This window comes from Callorhinus ursinus, unplaced genomic scaffold, assembly GCF_003265705.2.
Source record: "Callorhinus ursinus isolate GAN/ISIS: 27379988/994484 unplaced genomic scaffold, GSC_fseal_2.0 scaffold39, whole genome shotgun sequence".
In the NCBI taxonomy this organism is placed as follows: domain Eukaryota; kingdom Metazoa; phylum Chordata; class Mammalia; order Carnivora; family Otariidae; genus Callorhinus; species Callorhinus ursinus.
In genome coordinates this window covers 17,173,574-17,194,536 of record NW_027397101.1, presented here as the reverse complement: position 1 = coordinate 17,194,536, position 20,963 = coordinate 17,173,574, and the positions used below count along the sequence as shown (strand labels likewise).

The following is a 20,963-nucleotide window of genomic DNA, read 5'->3' as shown; positions in this document are numbered from 1 at the left end:
TTTAAAAGATGTGTAATACCAGATTCTGTTCTGACTCTATTCCATATTGCCAACATGTTAATAGTTTTCAAATTGCAGAATTTTTTATTTTGCTATAATACTGAACAGCATTTCATTGTCTTAAGATGGGGAGGTTGGTTCTGATGTTTTGCTATTTCTAAAACTAAGTAGAAACCACATTTGTTCTATAATGCTTTCTCTAAAACTTTCATTCCTTTCTGTATACATATAGTGTCCTCTCAGAATACTCTGTACTAGACAGTTCTGATGTCTGTAGAAATTATACATTCGCAAAACATTCAAAAACGAATGCAGTGTTAAGGGAAAGTATACCTTTGTTAGTCCAGTCTTTGCTCACTCTACTTCCTCTTGAATCCAAGTGCTTTGAACAATTACAGCAAATTTCAATTCCATTTACCTGGGCTTTCATAGTGACCTTCTATCATCACTCTTTTTGGATTAAAAAAAAAAAATTCTTTTAAGGTTTCCAGAGTGCACTCCTCCTCACATTGATTTAAGGCTCTTTAAGGCTTAATTATTTAAGGTTGTTAAACCTCAGTATTAATTTTAAATCCAATGAATTATTAGTATTTAAATAAAATAAAATATATTTTAATTAAAGTTAAAAATATAGAGATTTTGCTTACTTTTTTTAAATACAGTATGCTTGCTGTTTTCATTTTATGAAAAAAATCAGACTCTCCACAGGAAATTTCACACCTGGGCATGTTTCGGTCATAATTTGAATCCATGCATCTCTCACAATGTGAAAGAAGTGATGAATTTGTTAGGTAGCATAAGAAAGAAAAAAAAAAGCATAAGAAAGAAAATTTCTCTTAACACTGCATTCTTTTTTGAATGTTTTGCAAATGTATAATTTCTACAGACATCAGAACTGTCTAGTACACAATAAATTTAATCCTTCCACTGAAGTCTTCCTCCTTCCCCTATTCCTGCACCCAAAGACCAGGAGGCATTTTGGGAAAACACTGGTAGGGGTATTATTTCATTATATAAACTATGTCATTACATAACTTGAATATAGACCTATTAGACAACAAACAGGCAAAACAAATGCTGTCTTTTTTAGGTTTAGATTGAGGCTTTGAGGAAGCAGCACACCCATTTTCAGTAATTTTTCTCCCATTATTCTTGGAATAAATAAATCATTTCTCTCCACTTGAGAGGGAAGATCCTGTCTTCTTATTGATAGTAGAAGGTAACAGGATAATCACAGTGACGACTATCTGATATTTCAGATTTAAGCAAGAGCAGATTATCTGTGACCCAGATAAAATAACTAGAAATTAAATTTAAAAACGGGATTTCTAATCTCATTTCCAAGGTTAAAAGATCTCAACTCAACCAGATGTTTCTGTGGAATAGACTAATCTTAAACCCAATTTTAAAGGATTACCTTTGATTACTTTTAGATTTAATTTTAGACATATGTTTAAATATATGTTTGTACATTTTTACTAAAATTAATATTGAAGTTAAAATGTTTCCAAAGCAACCTGCTTTGAAGTATTCTTTATTTAGGGAACAGATTATTCTAATTACTCCTTACTTAGCCTGCTTAGCCTTTTTCTGTTTGTTTCCGAATGAAATGGATAGTGATGTTATTAATGTAATTGATGTTGTCAGAATTTCTCATTGAGCAGTAGTTCACACACAGCCAAGAATAATGTCCATTCTGATGAGCACCAATACTAATGGTGCTGGATGACTGTGTTAGTCATGTTTTCAGTCCCTGGGCTTGGGGAGAGTTCATCAAGAAGCGCTGTAACAGCTGGTACAGTGCCTTCTGGTGAGCTTCTGACAGTGAGCTATTGTGTACCGTGACAGTGCTCTGACAGTTTATCTAGATTTTGTATACAGGCATTTTTGTTTTCTGGGCACCGTGGAGTTGATATAATAGCTTAAGCTTTTGATGGAGTCTCTGGAGCATAGTGCTTTTCTCAGTTGTGGTGAGGTTGAGGGTAGAGTGGGGAAAATGTATTTAGCTGTGGTTTTCTGCTTTAAATTCGCAAAGAAAAAAAATTGAGTTTTTGCATTTGGTCTCACAGGTACTATTGTTGGACTCTACTCGAATTACTAAAGATAGCTTGAAGTAAAGCTTTTCAAATTAAAAGGAGGAAAACATCCCTCCCCACCACATACTGACTCATGATTACTTAAATAAATACAGAAAGAATCACAAATGCAGGGGTGACTTAATTTTAACTTGGTTATCTTATGCAATGAAAAGTATCTTATGTTCAAAATGTTCAATTAGTTTAAATGAGATTATCTATTAAATAGCATTCTCATTAATCAGACAATTAGTGGGCTTACCTGCCTTTTAATATGTACCCAGAAATATAGTCCTGAGATTATTAATCCTTATAATTAAATTTTGCCGAGTATCCCACTGAATCAATGTGGTGAATTAACATCATTCAGTACAGTCTCTGTACAAATTATGTTTGGTTTACTCAACTCCCAAATCAGCATTGCAAATATGGAAATCATTGCTAATTATGCTGAGCCCAGCTCACTTAACATTTTTATAAAGGGTGCTCTGTATAGCATTTTCTTTTCTTTCCTGAATTATATTTTTTGTTTAAGAAAAACAAAACGTATTTCTAATAGAATACTTCTAGTTGTAATATTTTATGAAATATCTTCTCAGTGGCTTTTAAAAACCTAGAAAAATCATTAAGATTTTAAGTGCCATTTCTTACATGCTTTTAATATTATACACAAATATTGGCTAATTAATATTTCTTTGAACTTTGAATATGTAGAGTACTTTATAGTACCTAGGTTCCCCTTTGCCAAAGAATTAATAAGTTACGTTGCATAGTAATATAAAAGCATTCTTTTAAAAAATGCCTGCTAGCATCAAATTTATTATGTGTGGGATTGGATTGCTCTTTGGCATAAACTTGTTCCTTTGTGAAAAATCTATTTATGTTGTGTCATCTCTCTGGCTCAATGTCATAACCTCCTTGTATTTTTGATAAAATTACAAGTAATTACAAACTATTTAAATCTATTGCTAGAAGTTCTTCCATAGGAATACTGCATTTTAATTTTCTCAAAGCATTACTGATTGCTTGAATGATTAAATTGATGCTTTTTTTAGTAAAGAAGCTAAACATGTAAGAGTTTTCATTTTACTTGCATTTTTACCCAAACATTCATTTTATTTTCTCATGTTCTGAATCTACATGAATTTTTTTATCTGACTTTAAAACATTACCGTAGGATTGGAGAAAATACTGAATCCTATATTTATAGTTAACTTGTAGATCTTTCTCATAACAATTCATATACTTCTCTGTCACATTTTGTCAGTATATTAGTTACTCCCTGAATCTTAGCCAGAGAGGCACATCAGCCCATCTTACCAGTATACTGGTAACCAAAAATCTTATTGAAAGTATAATTTTGTATTAAAAATGTTTAAGAGTAGTTGACCTGGAGTGTTGATTGGGAACATAGTTTCCAGCTGTTTCATACGTTTAGGTTAAGGCTGACTTACACAATGTGTTATTGTATGTAACCATTCTCTCTGGCATTCTCTGTGTATTTCTGTTGGGTTATCTTGTATACTTGACTGCTTTCACTAGACTGTAAACTCCTTGATACTAAGGATTGTGTTATCATAGGTCCGTAGTAGATTTTTGATAGATGGATAAATGAGTAAATGAATCCTGGCTTATGTGCATAGTACTTATTTTTTTCAACTGAATTGTGAGCCCCTTGTGGACATTGGATTTATCTGTGTAGTCTCCCGTTGTCCTTGTCATTTTATCTTTCATTATAAAATCCACCTTTTAGAAGTTATATTCTGATGTAATTGAGATACTGTATCTCTAAGCCCTCTCAAAAAAAGAGTATAGTAGGAAGCAATATCAATAAAAAGCATAGCAGGCAATATCAGTAAAAAGTAGGACTGCCATTTATTGAGGAGTTATTAAGGGCTCTAACATATATTAACTCATTTAATGCTACCAAAATCTATGAGTAAGGAGTTATTATTTGGAAAACTGAGATACAGAGTTTTAGTAACTTTCCCATGGTTTTATATAGCCAGAAAGTGGCTTGATGAAGAGAAGTACAGGAATTATTTTGGAAAGAGATTTTCAGTGACTATACATAAAAGCTCTACAGCTTTCTCACTTTGGTTCCATGACTGATTAAATGTTTATGTGAACTCCAGGTCTCTAATAAAAGAAAATAGCTGGTCCTCTGTTGGAGATAGATGCTTAAAAAACCAATTATTTCAAATGAGTATAGTGAGTCCTGGCTTCAAAGGAGGAGAGAGAGCTGTGATTAACAGGAAATGTTCTCTCTTTGGATTGCAACAAAAAAATTAAGGAATCATGCTAGTTATGTCCGTGTTCAGTGAGTTTCGTGCTGCGAACATATATTGAGTACCCACTTGACACAACATATGCTGCTGGGTGCTATGGAAAATAACAAAGCTGCTGTCCCTACATTGATAACAGGTGCTAGGAAGTCAAGCAAAAGTCTGTCTTAGAATTAATAGACATTAGTAATAGATAAAACAGGTATATAATCTCTAGTTGTGAAAAAAAGTTCCTGAGCATTTTTTTTAACTCCAGATTAAATCAACAGAATCACTGAATAAGGTATGTGCAACAGAGTAAAGTAAGAATAAAGAGTGATAGGCAGTCATCGAGGTTAGATTGGACTGTCTTTGTGATGGAATGCTCTTAACTTGCATCAGGTTTTCAGTTTGGCAGGTCTAGAAACTCCATTTTGAAAACGTTTCCAGAGTTAGATCCAGAGGCAGTGACTCTTAATTTCAGACTCCAAAGTGATAGTTGTATAAACCAGATTGACTGTTTATTCTCTTATGTGCAGTAGTCAGGTGTGCCAAAAGGACTTCCCAGCACATTCTTTCTCCTGTACGACAACATGTATGGCAGTGTTGCTTGGTGAACTCAAAGCAGGATGAGTCAGTTGGATGGATTGTATCATCAAGCTGTCTATTCCAAGAGGGCTAGATTCTCAAGACTGTTAACCAGGAAATGCCTGGTGATAAATTCTTGCTCTCTGGTTCCCACTCCTCCTAATTTTTCTAACAGACAATTAGTTTCCTCTCCCTTTCTGTTAGGAACACGCCCCCCCCCCATTCCAGATATAATCTTATTAGTTAGGATATTTTAACTTATCTTCTTAGACTGAACCTGAAAGATCATTTCTTAGGGTAAGATCAGCCAGCAGGAGAAGATAAAGTATCAGTTGATAAAATAGGCAAGGCCCATGTAGGTCTTGCTGTTTCCGGTTTATTCTTTTTTAGAAAATAAACTTTCAGTTTTTAAAATAAGAAAGCAGGGGCGCGTGGGTGGCTCAGTTGGTTAAGCGTCCAACTCTTGATTTTGGCTCAGGTCATGATCTCAGGGCTGTGAGGTCGAGTCCCACATTGGGCTCTGTGCTGGGTGTGGAGCCTGCTTAAGATTCTCTCTCCCTCTTCCTCTGCCCCTCCCCAGTGGCTTGCATGTGCTCGCGCTCTCTCTCTAAAAATAAAATAGGAAAGGATTTTCATATATCTCTTAGTTAGGCAGATGGATGGAAGTCTTAGATATTTTGGTCATTAGACCCATCATCGTGACATAAATATTTTTCTGGAGGTAAATTATCCTGATTATAGACAACATACTATAAACACTTTGTTTCTTATCATTATTTGAAGGACGAATTTTTCTGGATAGCTGAGTTTTATGTATAACTAAGGATTTATAAATTGTATTTATACTCCTTAAAGATGGCAAGTATCTTATTGGTCATTTCCTGATGGTCACTAACGGTATTGAGTCTTTTATGCTGAATGAAATTATCTGCACCAAAACCTATTTTAATTATTTTTAGTGTGTTTCTTTCTAAAATAGTCCACATTTCCCTGCTTTGCAACATATGCAAAAAAAGTATATTAAACCTCATTTGCCACTTTGGGCACTAACTTGTGGTTTTTCAGTGTTCTGCCATTAGTAACCCTCTCTCCTCCTCTGGTTTGCAGTTCCTGTTGTATTTACTAATGTGATAGCATGTTGACTTGTGTTGTTCTGAGCACGTTCTATAAGTGCCAAGGACGTGTTTGTGCCATGTTTGACTATTCAAATACAAATTGTATTTTTTTCTTATAACAGTATTCTTGATAGCTGAGTTTCAGAGAGAGAAGCATTTGCTATTTCTAGAGGGGACAAAAAAAGCCTTTCCTGGCTAGCCTTACAAATCCTGTTCATAAAGTCATGGTAAACATCACATTCTTTGATAGAATAACCATCTGTTTATAATGACTTAACAGGTACTATTCTCCTTATTTCTTGAACCAGATTCTGGAAAGATGTCAAAAGCACTTGGAAGTAAAAGCTTTTCCCACATGAAGTCTAAATCCAAAGTCTTTGAAGTTGATTCTTTTATTGCCACAAATAAGTACCTCAAAGTTTTAATCAAATTGTAAATTTATGCATAGCAAAAATTTACTATAATACTAGGTGTACTAGTCTGACTTTGTAGTTGTCTTTCTTACCCCGACATAGTTTGTATTATCCACAACTGTGATTTGAAGCCATTTACTTGCATGTCCTAAGAGCACTTACAGACCTCTGTCCTGTCTTTTCCTCTGCCTGGTTGCACAAGCTGCCTTCATTGTTTGGGGGCAACGTGTCGCCCATCAGTGCTAAGAACCGTTCAGATTACTTCATTCACTTTCTGTACAGATGTGGAACTGAGGCTCCACTTTCCTCTAAGCCCATAACCAATGTTCTCATGTATTTGCAGACTGTGTTGTCACAAAGTAAAACGTTATTTTGAGGAAATAATGCAACAGAACTGAGAAAAGTTAATTATAAATAGACTTGTCATTGGACACCATGAATTTCAAAGCCTGATAGGAAAACTAATGAATATGGAATATGTGGCTAATCTACAATCTTGTCACAAATTCCCAGGAAATATGGAAATGAAACACTGCTGTCGGTGACTTTGTCATCTAACAAAATAGATTTATTTTCTCGTATGTGGGCTGTTCATACATTAAGAACTTAATAGTGTGAGCTGTTGACGTAACTGCTGTAAGGAGAAATTTTTAAAGTCAAAGTGTTTTTTTTATTCCTACCATTGGAACAGAGTCTGCAGCCGAAGTTCTTGGGATTGGAGTTGCCACCCCAGATATCTGCATGAGTCATAGTTCTGTTTAGTAACAGTGTAGTCCGCCTGTCCTATGTGAGCAAGCTCTTCAAGTAGAGGATAAGAGGAGGAGAACTTCTGTCACGTCCTTCATATATTTAAAAGAACATATTTTCTTTTGTAGGACTTTGAAATGTGTTTAAAATGTAAATATATGTCTAAAATAAGATTGCGTGATTTGTGTTTTGATTTTTCTGGCTATTAACCATCACAGCTTCTCAGCCTAGCGATGGATTTTCTCTTAATGTAAATGAAACCAGCATGTCTAAAAACTGTCTTCTCTTTGTTGAATTGTTTCGCTTACATATTTGTGTTAGAGCTTTATAGAAAACATATAATAAGAAATTGTATTATTATGAAGTTACTGATTTTTCTGTTAAAAAAATAGTTTCATTTTACTTTTCAGAGTAATCGATGCTGTAATATGGCAGATGCATAGATTGCCTTGTTGGATTTGTGTTTGTTTATAGAAATCCAGAACCAGTAGCCCTCTTTGCCTCTTGGCAGTTTTCTGTTCATTAGTGCCTTTAATTCGTCATTTTGTTATTTATTTTTTAATGCATATTCACTGACAGTTGAATTAAAAATAAATCGTAGACTTTTAAAAGAATTATCAAAGAAAGCAAGTGTAATAGAAGGTTATATTTTAATAAAGTGAGACTCCTACAATTTTTGTGAGGTTTTGTAATTGAATAATTTTTTTGGCACAGTGTAATGTTCATTCTGTTTTTGTCAAGGTGATTTCAGCAATGTATGTGGTAATTTAAAATTCTTAGTACCCGTATGTAAACTGCTTAAATCTTTAGAATATTCTCTGAATATGATGAAAAGCCTCATAAAGTAGATATAGGATAAAGCCTTGATAACTTTGTTCCATCTGAGTATAATTTTTCCTTAATTTTCGATAGGATACAACATCTATTGAAAAGATGTCAAACTGTTGTGAAGAAATGTAAGTATAAATGTGAAGTCTGTAGTACTTTTTATTTAAAACTGGAAAGAGCGGGCCACATTTGAAAAATGTGTGCATGCAGTGGAAAGATAACATAATGATGGCTTTTACTCGGGGCCCTGTCTAAGGCCTGAGCTAGACAAGCATAATCCAGTCTTCCAGTAGGGGTCTTCAAGCCATGATAGTTTTCAAACAAAATAAGTACTGATCCTTCTTGTTCCTTGTCTAACTAAAGTAAGTTAAATTATTTGTCCCAAAAGTACATCAAAAGAGATTTGCTACTGTGTTGTTGACACACATTCTGTTAATCCCGAGATTCTCCTCTGCTTCAAAAGTTGCCCTAGGTTGATTGACGACACAGATACAATATCTGCTATCCGGAGTTAAAACTCAGCTGCATGCCATAATGAAAGAAAAGCTGTATTTGTGATGCTGGGACACAATTCATCAGAGTCCAGTAATGGATCCCCAGCCAACCTGTATTGTTTTAGCTGACTGAAGTACGCCGTGGGAGTGCTGTCTTTCACTAATAATGCTGTCTTCTGTAGATCGAGGCCCCGAAAGCCATGGCAGCAGACCTTCTCAGAAGTTTTTGGCACTCGTTGGAAGATCCTGTGGTTTATTCCTTTCAGGCAGAGGCAACCACTGCGAGTTCCCTACCACTTTGCCAATCACGTCTAAACAGATGGATGGTGGGCACAGATGGGTCCTCCATGCTGGAAATGCGTTACAGGTTTTCTGATAATAGAACTATGACAGTCTTCAAGTCAATTAAAATCCACCCACCAATCTTAGGCATCATAATGTGCCCCAGGCTTTATTTTAATAGTGATCTTGGTCTGTTGTGGGACTAATACGAGATCTATATTTAAGTTTTAAAGCATGTTTACTTTCAAATTAGCTTTCCCCAGGGATTTCTTTAAATGCTTTTGTGATTAGACCCCAAAGGCAGTGATTGAAATAAAATAATTGTACATATTTTTTTTTAGTACCGACAATGTTACAGATTTTAATTTATGGGAAATTTCAGACGTTTATTTAGATTTTTTCACTCTTAAGCAGTACTAACCAAATTTGAATTTAATTCTTCGGGTTTACAAAAGTTGATACATCTTATATTATATGTAAATTTTCTTTTTTCAAATACATCATAATTTAAATAGCAGTACTGCCTTTTATATGTGCTGCAGGATTTTCTTAATGCAGTATGGAATTGAACAACAACAAAAAACCAAAAACAACAACAGAAAAAGGGCAGTGTTTTCTTAGAAGTAGCTCTCTAATGTTTTCTGTTTTTCTCTTTGCCAAAAACAAATTAAAAACACCACTAAAATAAAACACCAACTACCTACCTTATTTTAAAGGGAAGATGAATTTTTTTCCATATTAACTTTCCCACTTCTTTTCCCTGTACTGATGTAATTGTTGGTTGTTGTTAAAGTAATTGCTCCAAGGCAGAATTTTTGACCACACGGGCATGTATTCTGTTTTACCCTAAGATTTTGATGAGCAAAAGGGTAGAGAATTTGCAATAATTCCACAGGTACCTTTTCCAGTACAGTTATATTAGAATGCATATGTTTTTAAAATGCTAGTGTACTACATAGTGTACAATGTACAATATAAGGAGGAATATTGTGCTTTTACAACACACACGTGGATATATATACTTTTTACTTTTATTTACCTACTAGTCGGTCCAAAATTACACATTGAAGGTTTATATGTAATAGATATTGGCCAACTAAATAATGAAATTTTATTTATAGGAAGTTGCTAGTAAAAGTAAGTAACCTTTGTGTACCTATAATCACCCAAATTGAAATGAAATTTTAATCGGCCAACTGTAAATTTGGATTGAGAGACCTTTTGTTAGTAGCTAATGTTAAGAAATGACCTTACAACAAGAAAACGTAATTATCTATATTTATCATTAGCTTATACAAATTTAAGTTGCAATGGGGATGGTCTCTTGGAAAGCATAGAAGATTTGTGTGAAAAGACATTTAGCATGCTTTGAAAAATTCAGCTTTTACATTTTTTTCCATTAGAATACTGCAAAATCCATATATGTTTTTAGAAAATGTATGTACTCACAGTCTTTGCCTTGAAGAGAAGATTGAAGGGGTCTGCTGTTCTTGGAGCATATCAATATTTTCCTTTTAGTTAGTTTTGAGAGTCAGGAGTCACACCTGAGAAATCATGAAACCGAACATTTCCATTGTCATCCAGTTAACTATACTGTAGTTAGTTCTTTCAGGAATTGTAAATATCTTCTAAGATAATTGAATAGCTGTTCTCAGAGATATAAATACCATGTCTTTTATGTTCTGACTGCAGTGCTTTATTAAAAATTTAGAAGTGGCAGATGAAAATATTTATTGGTGCTGATAAGATGCATAGGAAATTTAATACGAGAAGTAAGTATATTTATAGAGCTTAATGAACCACAAAATTAGTATGTTCATGTCAGGCAATTGGGTTGGGTTTTGTACAAGCTAACATATTGACCAAATTCGGTCTGGTGACAGAACTGTTATAGGGAAGTAATGTGTAGATACATAGATGGGTATCAGTCAGATGCCTTATGCTGTATACATTCCTGTCAAATGAGAACCTTGAGAGAAAGCAAAGCCAACTCTAGACCCCCCACTAAAGAGTTTTATGGACATACTTATACTTCATATAGTAGCAGTAGCTACCTTAAAGGTACACACCTGGGAGGTCCTCAGTGCCAGCCTCTGCCTCAGCAATGAGAGCCAGAGGTGGTCTCTTTCCCGCTCCAAAGGTGGTTTTTGTTTTTCCTAGATACACCACTTCTAGGCACATTTTCTTCCGTTCTTTCTCTTTACCCTCGGTCCTGATCCCGCTACTTGATTCCTCTAAGTTACTGGCATACGAACTGATACACTCGGCGAGGCATATATTTATTCTGTTTGAATGGCAGAAATGCTATATATCGATCTATTTATATAAGAATCTGTATTAAAGCATATCTCTACATATACTTACGCTGTAACTTTCAGTATTCCCAAGTTAGCACACCTAACTGGGTTTATAATTCTTGTGCCAGGACTTGAAGAAACCAACTGGCAATTTCCTAGGGAGTGCATGAAGTCTAGTTGTGTTCCGGCTGCGCCCTCTTTTGGCTAATTGGGGTAATTATACTGGCTCTAGAGATTTACTGCACCACAATTAATTGTATAGCCTAATTCTGAACATGCCAGAACTTAGGGGGAGTGTATGTACAAAAATGTAAGGGTTTATGAAAATCAGTGTGTTCCAGTTTATCATGGCAACGTCTAGTTCATATAAGTGTGATAACTAGTTTGCTTCATTTATGTATATTCTTATTTTTTTTTTTTACTCTCCATTAGAAATTTCTATCAGATCAGGATAAACAAATGTAAACCACCTCATGAATTTTATTTTAAACCTTTACTTTGGCAAATTAAGTCCTTAGAATTAGGAAAGCCATTACCTAAAATGACCAGTTTATTACAAACCACAGAAACTTATTGTAGTTACATCAGCAAGCAAGTACCTAATGTGTTTTAATGAATATAGAAAAAAATACGTTTAGTTTTTTTAATCTCAGTTTTGGAATGACTTTTGTTTTTTTGACTGATTCTACTGCGTTGAAAAAAATAAGAGATTAATAATTCTTTCTGTACTTTTCTTCATTCTTTTTTAACTCTCCCATTCAGAGTTATAGCTGTAACTTTAGTAGTCTTTGTGTTATGTATTTTGGATAGCTGTGAAAATAAGTAATGATGTTGAGCATTAGAAAATAGTTATGAGCAGTGGGATTACTGATGTGATCTGTTTGTTGGAAGAAATATTTCCTTACAAACATTCCATTTTGTTTTAAGCAAAATATATGTTAAAGGATGCTTTACATCAGCCAAGTTTGTAGTTGGGCTTCTGGAAATGAAAGATTTTTAGCTAGATGCTCTAGCTTACACCTCTCGAACAATTATATTTGTTGTTGTTCTCTTCTGCAAACAAACGTGTTTATGGGCCCAAGATTGCAGGCAAAAAGTGACTGAGTTCAGAATCCCTCAAACAGTAGGCATTCGGTTAAAGAGCTTTTGGTACTTTGTAACTAAGACATATAGTTTTAAAATATGTGAAGGTGTTCCATTATAAGAAAAATACTATTTTGCTTAAGAGTTGTATTAAAAATATTTGTGGTTAACATAAGAGATAGCTGTATTTAACATTTTAGTTAATGTATTAATCTCTTTTCACAGAGGAAAGCATAGTTTACTTTTAATAGTAATGGAATTAGAGCACATAAACATAGATAATGTTCAGTATAACAACTAAGCTAAAAGTTCTGTCAGACTGAACATCAGTGAATTTTTGTTAATGCTTAGAGGTATTTTTCTCTAAGGATGCTGGCTAGTTATAAATATTCATCATCAGGCTTTTTCAAGTCACTTCATAAAAGTAATTACTTGAAGGTGTGTTTCACCCAAAAGGATATATTATTTCTTGAGTGCTAATCATAAAGACTTAGGTTAGAATAACACTTTCAACCAGGAAATGTGAAGTAATTTAGACTATGGCCACACAATTTTCTATGTATTAGACCAGAGGGCAGTTTGAGTGTTCTCACATATGTTGCTATAAAATCAGTGTGTCCAGCCCTGGTTTACAATGGCATTCATGTTAACAGAGCTGCTAGTCTCTGCCTGGACTTTTTTCTAGTCTCTAACTATTTCCCTTGTACTTGATGTATTATCAATAGATTATCCAACTCAAGTTTACTAAACTATTGCTGCTTCATTAAATAAATTTTTGACATCACCTCTAATATATGTAGATATACCTAGAATTTATTTGGGAAAGCTTATACTTACAAGTGTTAAATAATTTACTAATAGATACAAGTATTAGATTGTTTACCCAACCTACTCTTGCTTTTGAAAATATAAGTATTGGCAAATGTAGTTAGTCATATACATTTAGTATAGTCTACTTGTTAGTGTTATTAACCATATGATTAACAGTTGAATGAGTATTATTTAATGTCCACATTTGTTACCTTTTACTCTAAGAATCATCCTCAATTTATCTATAAATCAAAAATTTCATTATGCTCTGAATTTAGCCGTTCTCAATTGAATTCTAGAATATCCTATAGTAGAATGTGAGGAAGTAATAGGAGCAACTTGCTTAAAGTAGTTTGACCCCATGTTGTTATTTTATACATCAACCAGTATTTGACATTTCTGCTGCCTTTGGGACGATGATGGCTTAATTTCAGGAAAGTGTTTTCTCTGATGTCTCCTTTCATTATCGTTGTGCAATTTTTAACAACAAAATTTACTTCATTTTTGTCTGTTCTTCAGATGTTGTAATACTTCCTTGCTAGTGCTGATTTGAAACAGAAATAACGGTGGTATTTACAGTTCTTCAGTTGTTGATATTGCCACCATTTTCCATTATCATTATATATATTTTTAATATTGTATGTCGTTTTCCCCTTGTCCACCATAGAGGGCAGGTACAAATGAGTAGTGAGTAGCCAAAATTGGATAGAGAGAGCAGGGGCATTTACAAGGGTGGAGAGGAGGCTAGACAGGACATGGATAAGCAGCATCTCAGCAACAGGGTTGATGGGCTACAGTCTCTGTGACATCAGGAAACTCCCCCTGGCTGCAGTCATTTGAGCCTTATCTCTTGTTGATACCATTTTACTGTAAGGGTTGCTACTGCACGTAAGCATTTAGTTAAGAGTCATTTTACTTATATTGCTGATTCTCATCAGTTGGCTAGATGCCTTTGAGAAGTGATTTTAAATTTTAAATATCATAATTATATAGCATAGGCTCACCTGAAGTGTTATGAGTAACGTGAAAGGTGCAGCTATTGAATGCAGAGGAGAAATGAATAGGTTGCCGAAAGTTTGAAAAGACCGGGTCCTTTTTTACAAGCCTCCTGTTGCAGAGAAAGGATACTAAGTATTCTAGTAAATTTTGTCACCAGAGGAAAAATCAGCAATTTGTGTATAGAGGATGACTTTCACTTTAAAATGTGGTCTGTTTTGGAGTTCTTGATTCCCCGAAGGTCACCTAACCTATTGGTATCATAAATACCTGTCACATGTGATGTGGTGCTCACCACAGTCATTCACCACTTGGATCTTTGTGGTATTGATAGCTTTATGTATGAACAAAGATGTGGACAAAAGAGCAACAACAAAAGGTGTGTTTCTTTTTGTGGTTTTGCTTGCCTGTTTGACTAAGTACAGGGTTTAACTGCATAGGCTGTTAACTAAAGGGCACGATGGTCTGCATGTTGCAACTCTGTGCTCTTGCCAGTGTGCATCGGGTGATCTTTTAACCTACTGGTGCCTGAAGTTAGCAGTTTACAACCTCAACAACTAAAACATCCTGGTGCTACTAACTTTAGCATTGAGTGACATTTTTAATTCCTGTACCAAAGAGTTAACTTTTTTTTTTTTTAATTTTTGGTTGACTGAGACTTCTCTCATCCTTGTGAACAGTGTTCCTAAGAACAATTTTGACGAACACATCTTTGTTTTTGCACACTGCTGCCGCCACTTAATTGGTTTTAAATGTCTCCCATTTGGAATTTTTTTTTTTATAGTTCGGCATATTAGTATGGTTTTTCGTTCTGCATTTTAATATAGATTGGCTACTTTAAGAGGTAGTTTAATAGATTGAGGTTACAAAAGATAATTGAACACTTTTCACAGGATTTTTTAATTTTGTTTTTCTTTCTGCAGGAGTCAGTGAAAACTAATAAGAACTCTCCTTTTATTTCTATAAATGAGCTATATAGCTTATTGAGCCCTTTTAATGAATGCTGAAACAAAATGCTAAAATGAAAAGTTAAGGGTCCATTCTGATTATAAGTGAAGAATCCCGTGTCCGTGTTATGTGTGAGGATGGGGGGGTATGTAACCCTTAGTGGCACTAAACAATGATGTTGCCATTTGTCTCTTTTGCAAATAAAGATAAAATTAAAGAACACCTTTAAAAATATATATGTGTATACACACACACATACACACACTTTCCCAAGAGGAAATGCAGATGTACCTTGATTTAAAAGCAAAACTACTAATAGAAAATTGAACTTCACCAAAACACACACAAAAAAGAAGTCTGGAGGTTGTTACTCACTTAACATAAAAGTTAGAATAAGATTATTTTAAAAGCTAATTCTGCTTAGTGGTTCATTTTATCAAAAAAAAGGCCGGGGGGGAGAGAAAATACCCTTTAGAAATACTTGTGATTGTCCCAATGTCCTACTGCTGTGTATACTAGTCTGGTTCCTTATTTTTTTCCACAAATTTTCAAGACACTACCTTAGTGTCCTTAAAACTGCAACTGAAATGGTTAAAATTTCTGGCAAGAAGATAACCATTCATGTACTGGAAAAGTAGACAATCACATTTGAGAATGTTTTGCATTGTTTTCAATCAACTGAAGATGTCTCCTTGAATGTAGATACGCTATATGGTTTTGCAGTGATTTCTGAATGGAAAAAAAGAATCAAGTCTGTAACTTAAATGAAATATGACTTAGGATCATTTGAATTATATATAGAAATACGTATGTACATGCCATTCGAGGTAAAAGGGAAATTTGTAAGCAAAATGGAAAGAAGCAACAGTATGTCTCTCTCTAATTGTCAACAATGTATTTCCTAGATTCTGTTGCTGCAATATTGGTTCTGAGTCTTTTGGCTTGTTTATGTATTATTTAAATTAATGTGGCTGAGTGCAGTTACTTGTTCAAGTTATTGGTAGAGGATAGTTCACCACTATCTGTTGTCCTCCAGAGATCAATATTAAAAAGAAGTTCTACTTCAGCATAGGTAGAATGAAGCAACTAAGATGACATGATGGGGAGAATTTCCTCCACAATCAGAGATACTCAGACAAGTGAGTTGCAAGTCTAACATGGTGGGGACGATGGAATAGGGGGCAGTGGGGTAGGCTTTGGGAGACCTGAGCACGGATGACCATGCTTGTATGGGCTGTGTGTCCCCAGAGTAGGCTTTTTAAAAAATCTGACTGGCAAGATTGATGAATGGGCAAAATCTGTAATATCTGGGGACTCATGTCAACCTCTAATTGTGTCTAATGTTCTATCCCTACAATAAAAGACTTTTAATAGTGGTGTGTTCCAAGTGCCATATAAAGATCCTGTTTTTAAATATGTCAGGTATTTTTTCATTCAGTGCATATGTTTAAAGCTGAGGGCTGTTCTGCTGCATTGTCTATTTTACCTTGTCTGGTCCCTCAAGAGCATTTAAAGAAAATCTTCACTAACATTTCTAGTACTAAGGGTAAAAAGGAAAATAATGGTTGAGAGATATGAGACTAGATTGAAAAGAGGGAGGAAGATGACAAGCAGGAGCCATGTATCTGAGATATACTTGTTTAAATGAAAAGTCTACACTGGTTCTTAAAATGAAAAACCATGTATCTACCTTAACAATTTTTTTAAAAAATACATTTTAGTGATTTAATTTTTATTCATGTAATATTTGTTTTTCTTTGCAGATTGTTTTTAATTTAAATTGTGGAATTTTTACTTCTCTTGAAATGTATTATGTACTGTATTTTTAGAAATCTTATTTTTAAATAAATATTTTTTAAAAACCTAGGACTGTTTTTCTCCCCCACCTCTTTATTTATTAAAAACAACCCAAATTCTAGGTTCTAGCACCAAGAGTGTGTGATAGGCCATTTCTTTTAGTTTAATGCAATTTGGACAGTTATTCCTAATTAGTAGCCCTTTTAGGATATTGTTCTACCATAGTCTCAAAATTCATTACCCATCAAGGAGAACTAGGTATACATACCAGGACTGAAACTGACAAACACAGTATTCACAGTCAGACATTTTTGTCCTAGAGATGACCCAGATGGCTAGATTCAGTCACCCAATTTATTTACCATTTATTGTGCCAGACACCATCTTATAGAAATATTTTTTTCTTTGAGGAATAATTGACATAACATGCAGAAAGTTTATGCAGGTAGGCGTTTTAGAGCTAGGGATATTGGATTACTTAAAGCCTTTGTTCCCATGGAGTTATAATCTAAGAGTTTATAGATAGCTTTTTGTTGACAAATTTCCTGAGTCTCAACTAACTGCTCTATTTGCACATGCAAGAAGTCACAAAGGAGAAGTGTATATTCATGAATATAAATTGGTCAAAAATACCATCTGAAAAGACAAAGCAGTTTGTCTTAGAAACTGAAGGAATATGAACTGCCCTGAGACGGAAAGATACAGGCTTAACTTTATTTTTAAAATTCTTAAGTTTTTATTATCAGAAAAGTTATGCTGATAAATATTCTGGGTTTACACTTAAATGACTTGGTAGAATTGCAGATAAAACTAAAATTGCTGCGTTGGCAAGTGAAAGCAAATTCTGTTACACTCTGACAAACTCAAGGATTCTAAAACTTTAATCTTTCTTTTTCAGTTTCCTTTGCTCTAATTCTAAGCCACATTTATAAAAATTGTGCTTCCTTGGTGATGATAAACTGTAACGATTCTCTATCTTTTTGGTCCTAGGACTCCTTTAACACTTGTAAAAATTATTGCAGGCCTCAAAGAGTTTTTGTTTATGTAGCTTGTCTTAATCACTATTGACTGTTATTAAAAATTAAAACAGAAGTATTTTAAATGCTTATTTATTCATTGGGATAGCAATAGTATACTCATTGCATGTTAATATAAGTAATGTATTTTTATTTAGAGACTTGAGTTTACATATTTTTTTGGAAAACTTTAATATCTGCCTTCATAAAAGAAATTTGAGGCATGCCTGGCTGGCTCAATCAGTTAAGCATCTGCCTTCGGTTCAGGTCATGATCCCAGGGTCCTGGGATCGAGTCCTGCATCAGGCTCCCTGCTCAGCGGGGACTCTGCTTCTCCCTCTCCCTCTGCCGCTCCCCTGGCTTGTGCTCTTTCTCTGACAAATAAATAAATAAAATCTTTTAAAAAACATTTGAAATCGCATACTGTTTCTGCATTTAATCTGTTGCATTGTTATTTGGTTGAAGTATCTAGAGAAGTCTGGTCTCATGCAAGTAGTATAGTTGTGAAAAATGAATATTTTAATAGTTTTTTCAAGTGGCTGCATATTCTTCTTTGATACTACACAAAAACTCAACGAGTGATGGTTTCTTAAAAGTTTACTTGCAATGTGGAACTAGAAAGAAAACAAAACTTTTTTTTGAAGTTTTTAATTCCAGTTAGTTAACATACAGTGTTCTATTAGTTTCAGGTGTGCAATATAGTGATTCAATAATTCTATACATCACCCAGTGCTCATCACAAGTGCACTCCTTAATCCCCATCAGCTATTTCACCCAGCCCCCACTTACCTCCCATCTGGTAACCATCAGTTTGTCTGTTTATGTCCAATGCCCATTTCTTTTTTTTTTATTTTAATTTTTTTATTGTTACGTTAATCACCATATATTACATCATTAGTTTTTGGTGCAGTGTTCCATGACTCATTGTTTGTTCATAACACCCAGTGCTCCATGCAGAACGTGCCCTCCTCAATACCCATCACCAGGATAACCCATCCCCCTCCCCCCCTCCCCTCTAGAACCCTCAGTTTGTTTTTCAGAGTCCATCATCTCTCATGGTTCATCTCCCCCTCTGACATATTCCCCTTTTCTTCCTCTCCTGTTATCTTCTTTTTCTTTTTTCTTAAAATATGTTGCGTTATTTGTTTCAGAAGTACAGATCTGTGATTCAACAGTCTGGCACAATTCACAGCGCTCACCATAGCACATACCCTCCCCAATGTCTATCACCAAGCCACCCCATCCCTCCCACCCCCCACCACTCCAGCAACTCTCAGTTTGTTTCCTGAGATTAAGAATTCCTCGTATCAGTGAGGTCATGTGATACATGTCTTTCTCTGATTGACTTATTTCACTCAGCATAACACCCTCCAGTTCCATCCACGTCGTTGCAAATGGCAAGATCTCATTCCTTTTGATGGCTGCATAATATTCCCCAATGCCCATTTCTTAAGTGGATTATTTGTTTCTTGGGTGTTGAGTTTTATAGGTTCTTTATATATTTTGGATACTAATCCTTTATTAGATATGTCATTTGCAAACATTTTCTCCCATTCCAAAGATTGCCTTTTAGTTTTGTTGATTGTTTACTGTGCAGAAAACTTATTTTGATGAAGTCCTAATAGCTCATTTTTTGCTTATGTTTCCCTTGCTTAGGAGACATATCTAGAAAAATGTTGCTGTGGCCGATGTCAGAGAAATTACTGCCTGTGTTCTCTTCTAGGATCTTTATGGTTTCAGGGCTCATGTTTAGGTCTTCAATCCATTTTGAATTTATTTTTGGGTTTGGTGTAAGAAAGTGGTCCAGTTTCATTCTTCTGCATGTGGCTGTCCACTTTTCCCAGCACCATTTGTTGAAGAGACTGTCTTTTTCCCATAGGATATTCTTTCCTGCTTTGTCGAAGATTGTCTTATTTCTGAGTTTTCTCTTCTCTTCTATTGATCTATGTGTCTCTTTCTGTACCAGTACCATACTGTTTTGATTACTGAAGCTTTGTAATATAACTTGAAGTCTGGAATTGTGATGCCTCCAGCTTTGCCTTTCGTTTTCAAGATTGCTTTGGCTATTCAGGGTCTTTTGTGGTTCCATACAAATTTTAGTATTGTTTGGTCTATTTCTGTGAAAAATGCGGTTGGTATTTTGATAGGGATTGTACTGAATGTGTAGATTGGGTAGTATAGACATTTTTTTTTAAAGATTCTATTTATTTATTTGACAGAGAGAGACGCAGGGAGAGAGGGAACACAAGCAGGGGGAGTGGGAGAGGGAGAAGCAAGTTTCCCGCCAAGCAGGGAGCCCGATGAGGGGCTCGATCCCACAAGACCTGAGCCGAAGGCAGACACAACGACTGAGCTACCCAGGCGCCCCTGGGTAGTATAGACATTTTAACATTATTTGTTCTGCCAGTCCATGAGCATGGAATGTCTTTCCGATTCTTTGTGTCATCTTCAGTTTCTTTCATCTGTTTTTTATAGTTTTCAGAGTGCAGGTCTTTCATCTCTTTGCTTAGATTTGTTCCTAGGCATCTTATTATTTTTGGTGCAGTTGTAATTGGGGTTGTTTTCTTAATTTCTCTTTCTGCTGCTTCATTATTGGTGCATAGAAATGCAACAGATTTGTGTACATTGATTTTGTATCCTGTGACTTTACTGAATTCATTTATCAGTTCTAGCAGTTTTTTTTTGGTGGAGTCTTTTGGGTTTTCTATATATAGTATCCTGTCGTCTGCAAATAGTGAAAATTTTACTTTTTCCTTACTGATTTGGATGCCTTTTATTTCTTTTTGTTGTCTGATTGCTATGGGTAGGACTTCCAGTCCTATTTTGAATAGAAGTGGTGAGAGTGGACATCCTTGTCTTATTCCTGATCTTAGGTGAAAAGCTCTCAGTTTTTCCCCAGTAAGGATGATGTTGGAGGTGGGTTTTTCATATATGGCCTTTATTATGTTGGGGTATTTTCTCTCTAAATCTACTTTGTTGAGGATTTTTTTTTTTATCATGAATGGATGTTGTACTTTGTCAGATGCTTTTTCTGCATCTTTTGAAGTGATCATATGGTTCTTATCCTTTCTTTTGTTGATGTGCTATATCACGTTGATTGATTTGTATATGTTGAACCAACTTTGCAACCCGGGAATAAATCCCACTTGATCTGGTTTTGCAATCAGGGTAATGCTGAGTTCATACAATGAATTTGGAAGTTTTCCTTCC

General features: G+C 34.9%; 1 protein-coding gene across 9 annotated transcripts in view; it reads left to right on the top strand.

Annotated features, from left to right (window-relative positions):
• The window catches only part of ZDHHC21 (zDHHC palmitoyltransferase 21), a 66,455-nt gene extending 50,144 nt beyond the window's left edge, over positions 1-16,311 (top strand). For all 9 annotated transcript variants that reach the window (XM_025887869.2, XM_073880807.1, XM_073880808.1 and 6 more), the window contains 2 exons: positions 8,115-8,158; positions 8,707-16,311. In XM_025887869.2, coding sequence (XP_025743654.1) covers positions 8,115-8,158; positions 8,707-8,839 — 177 coding nt within the window. In that variant the 3' untranslated portion in view covers positions 8,840-16,311. The remainder of the gene's footprint in view (positions 1-8,114; positions 8,159-8,706) is intronic.
• Positions 16,312-20,963: the final 4,652 nt, after the last annotated feature.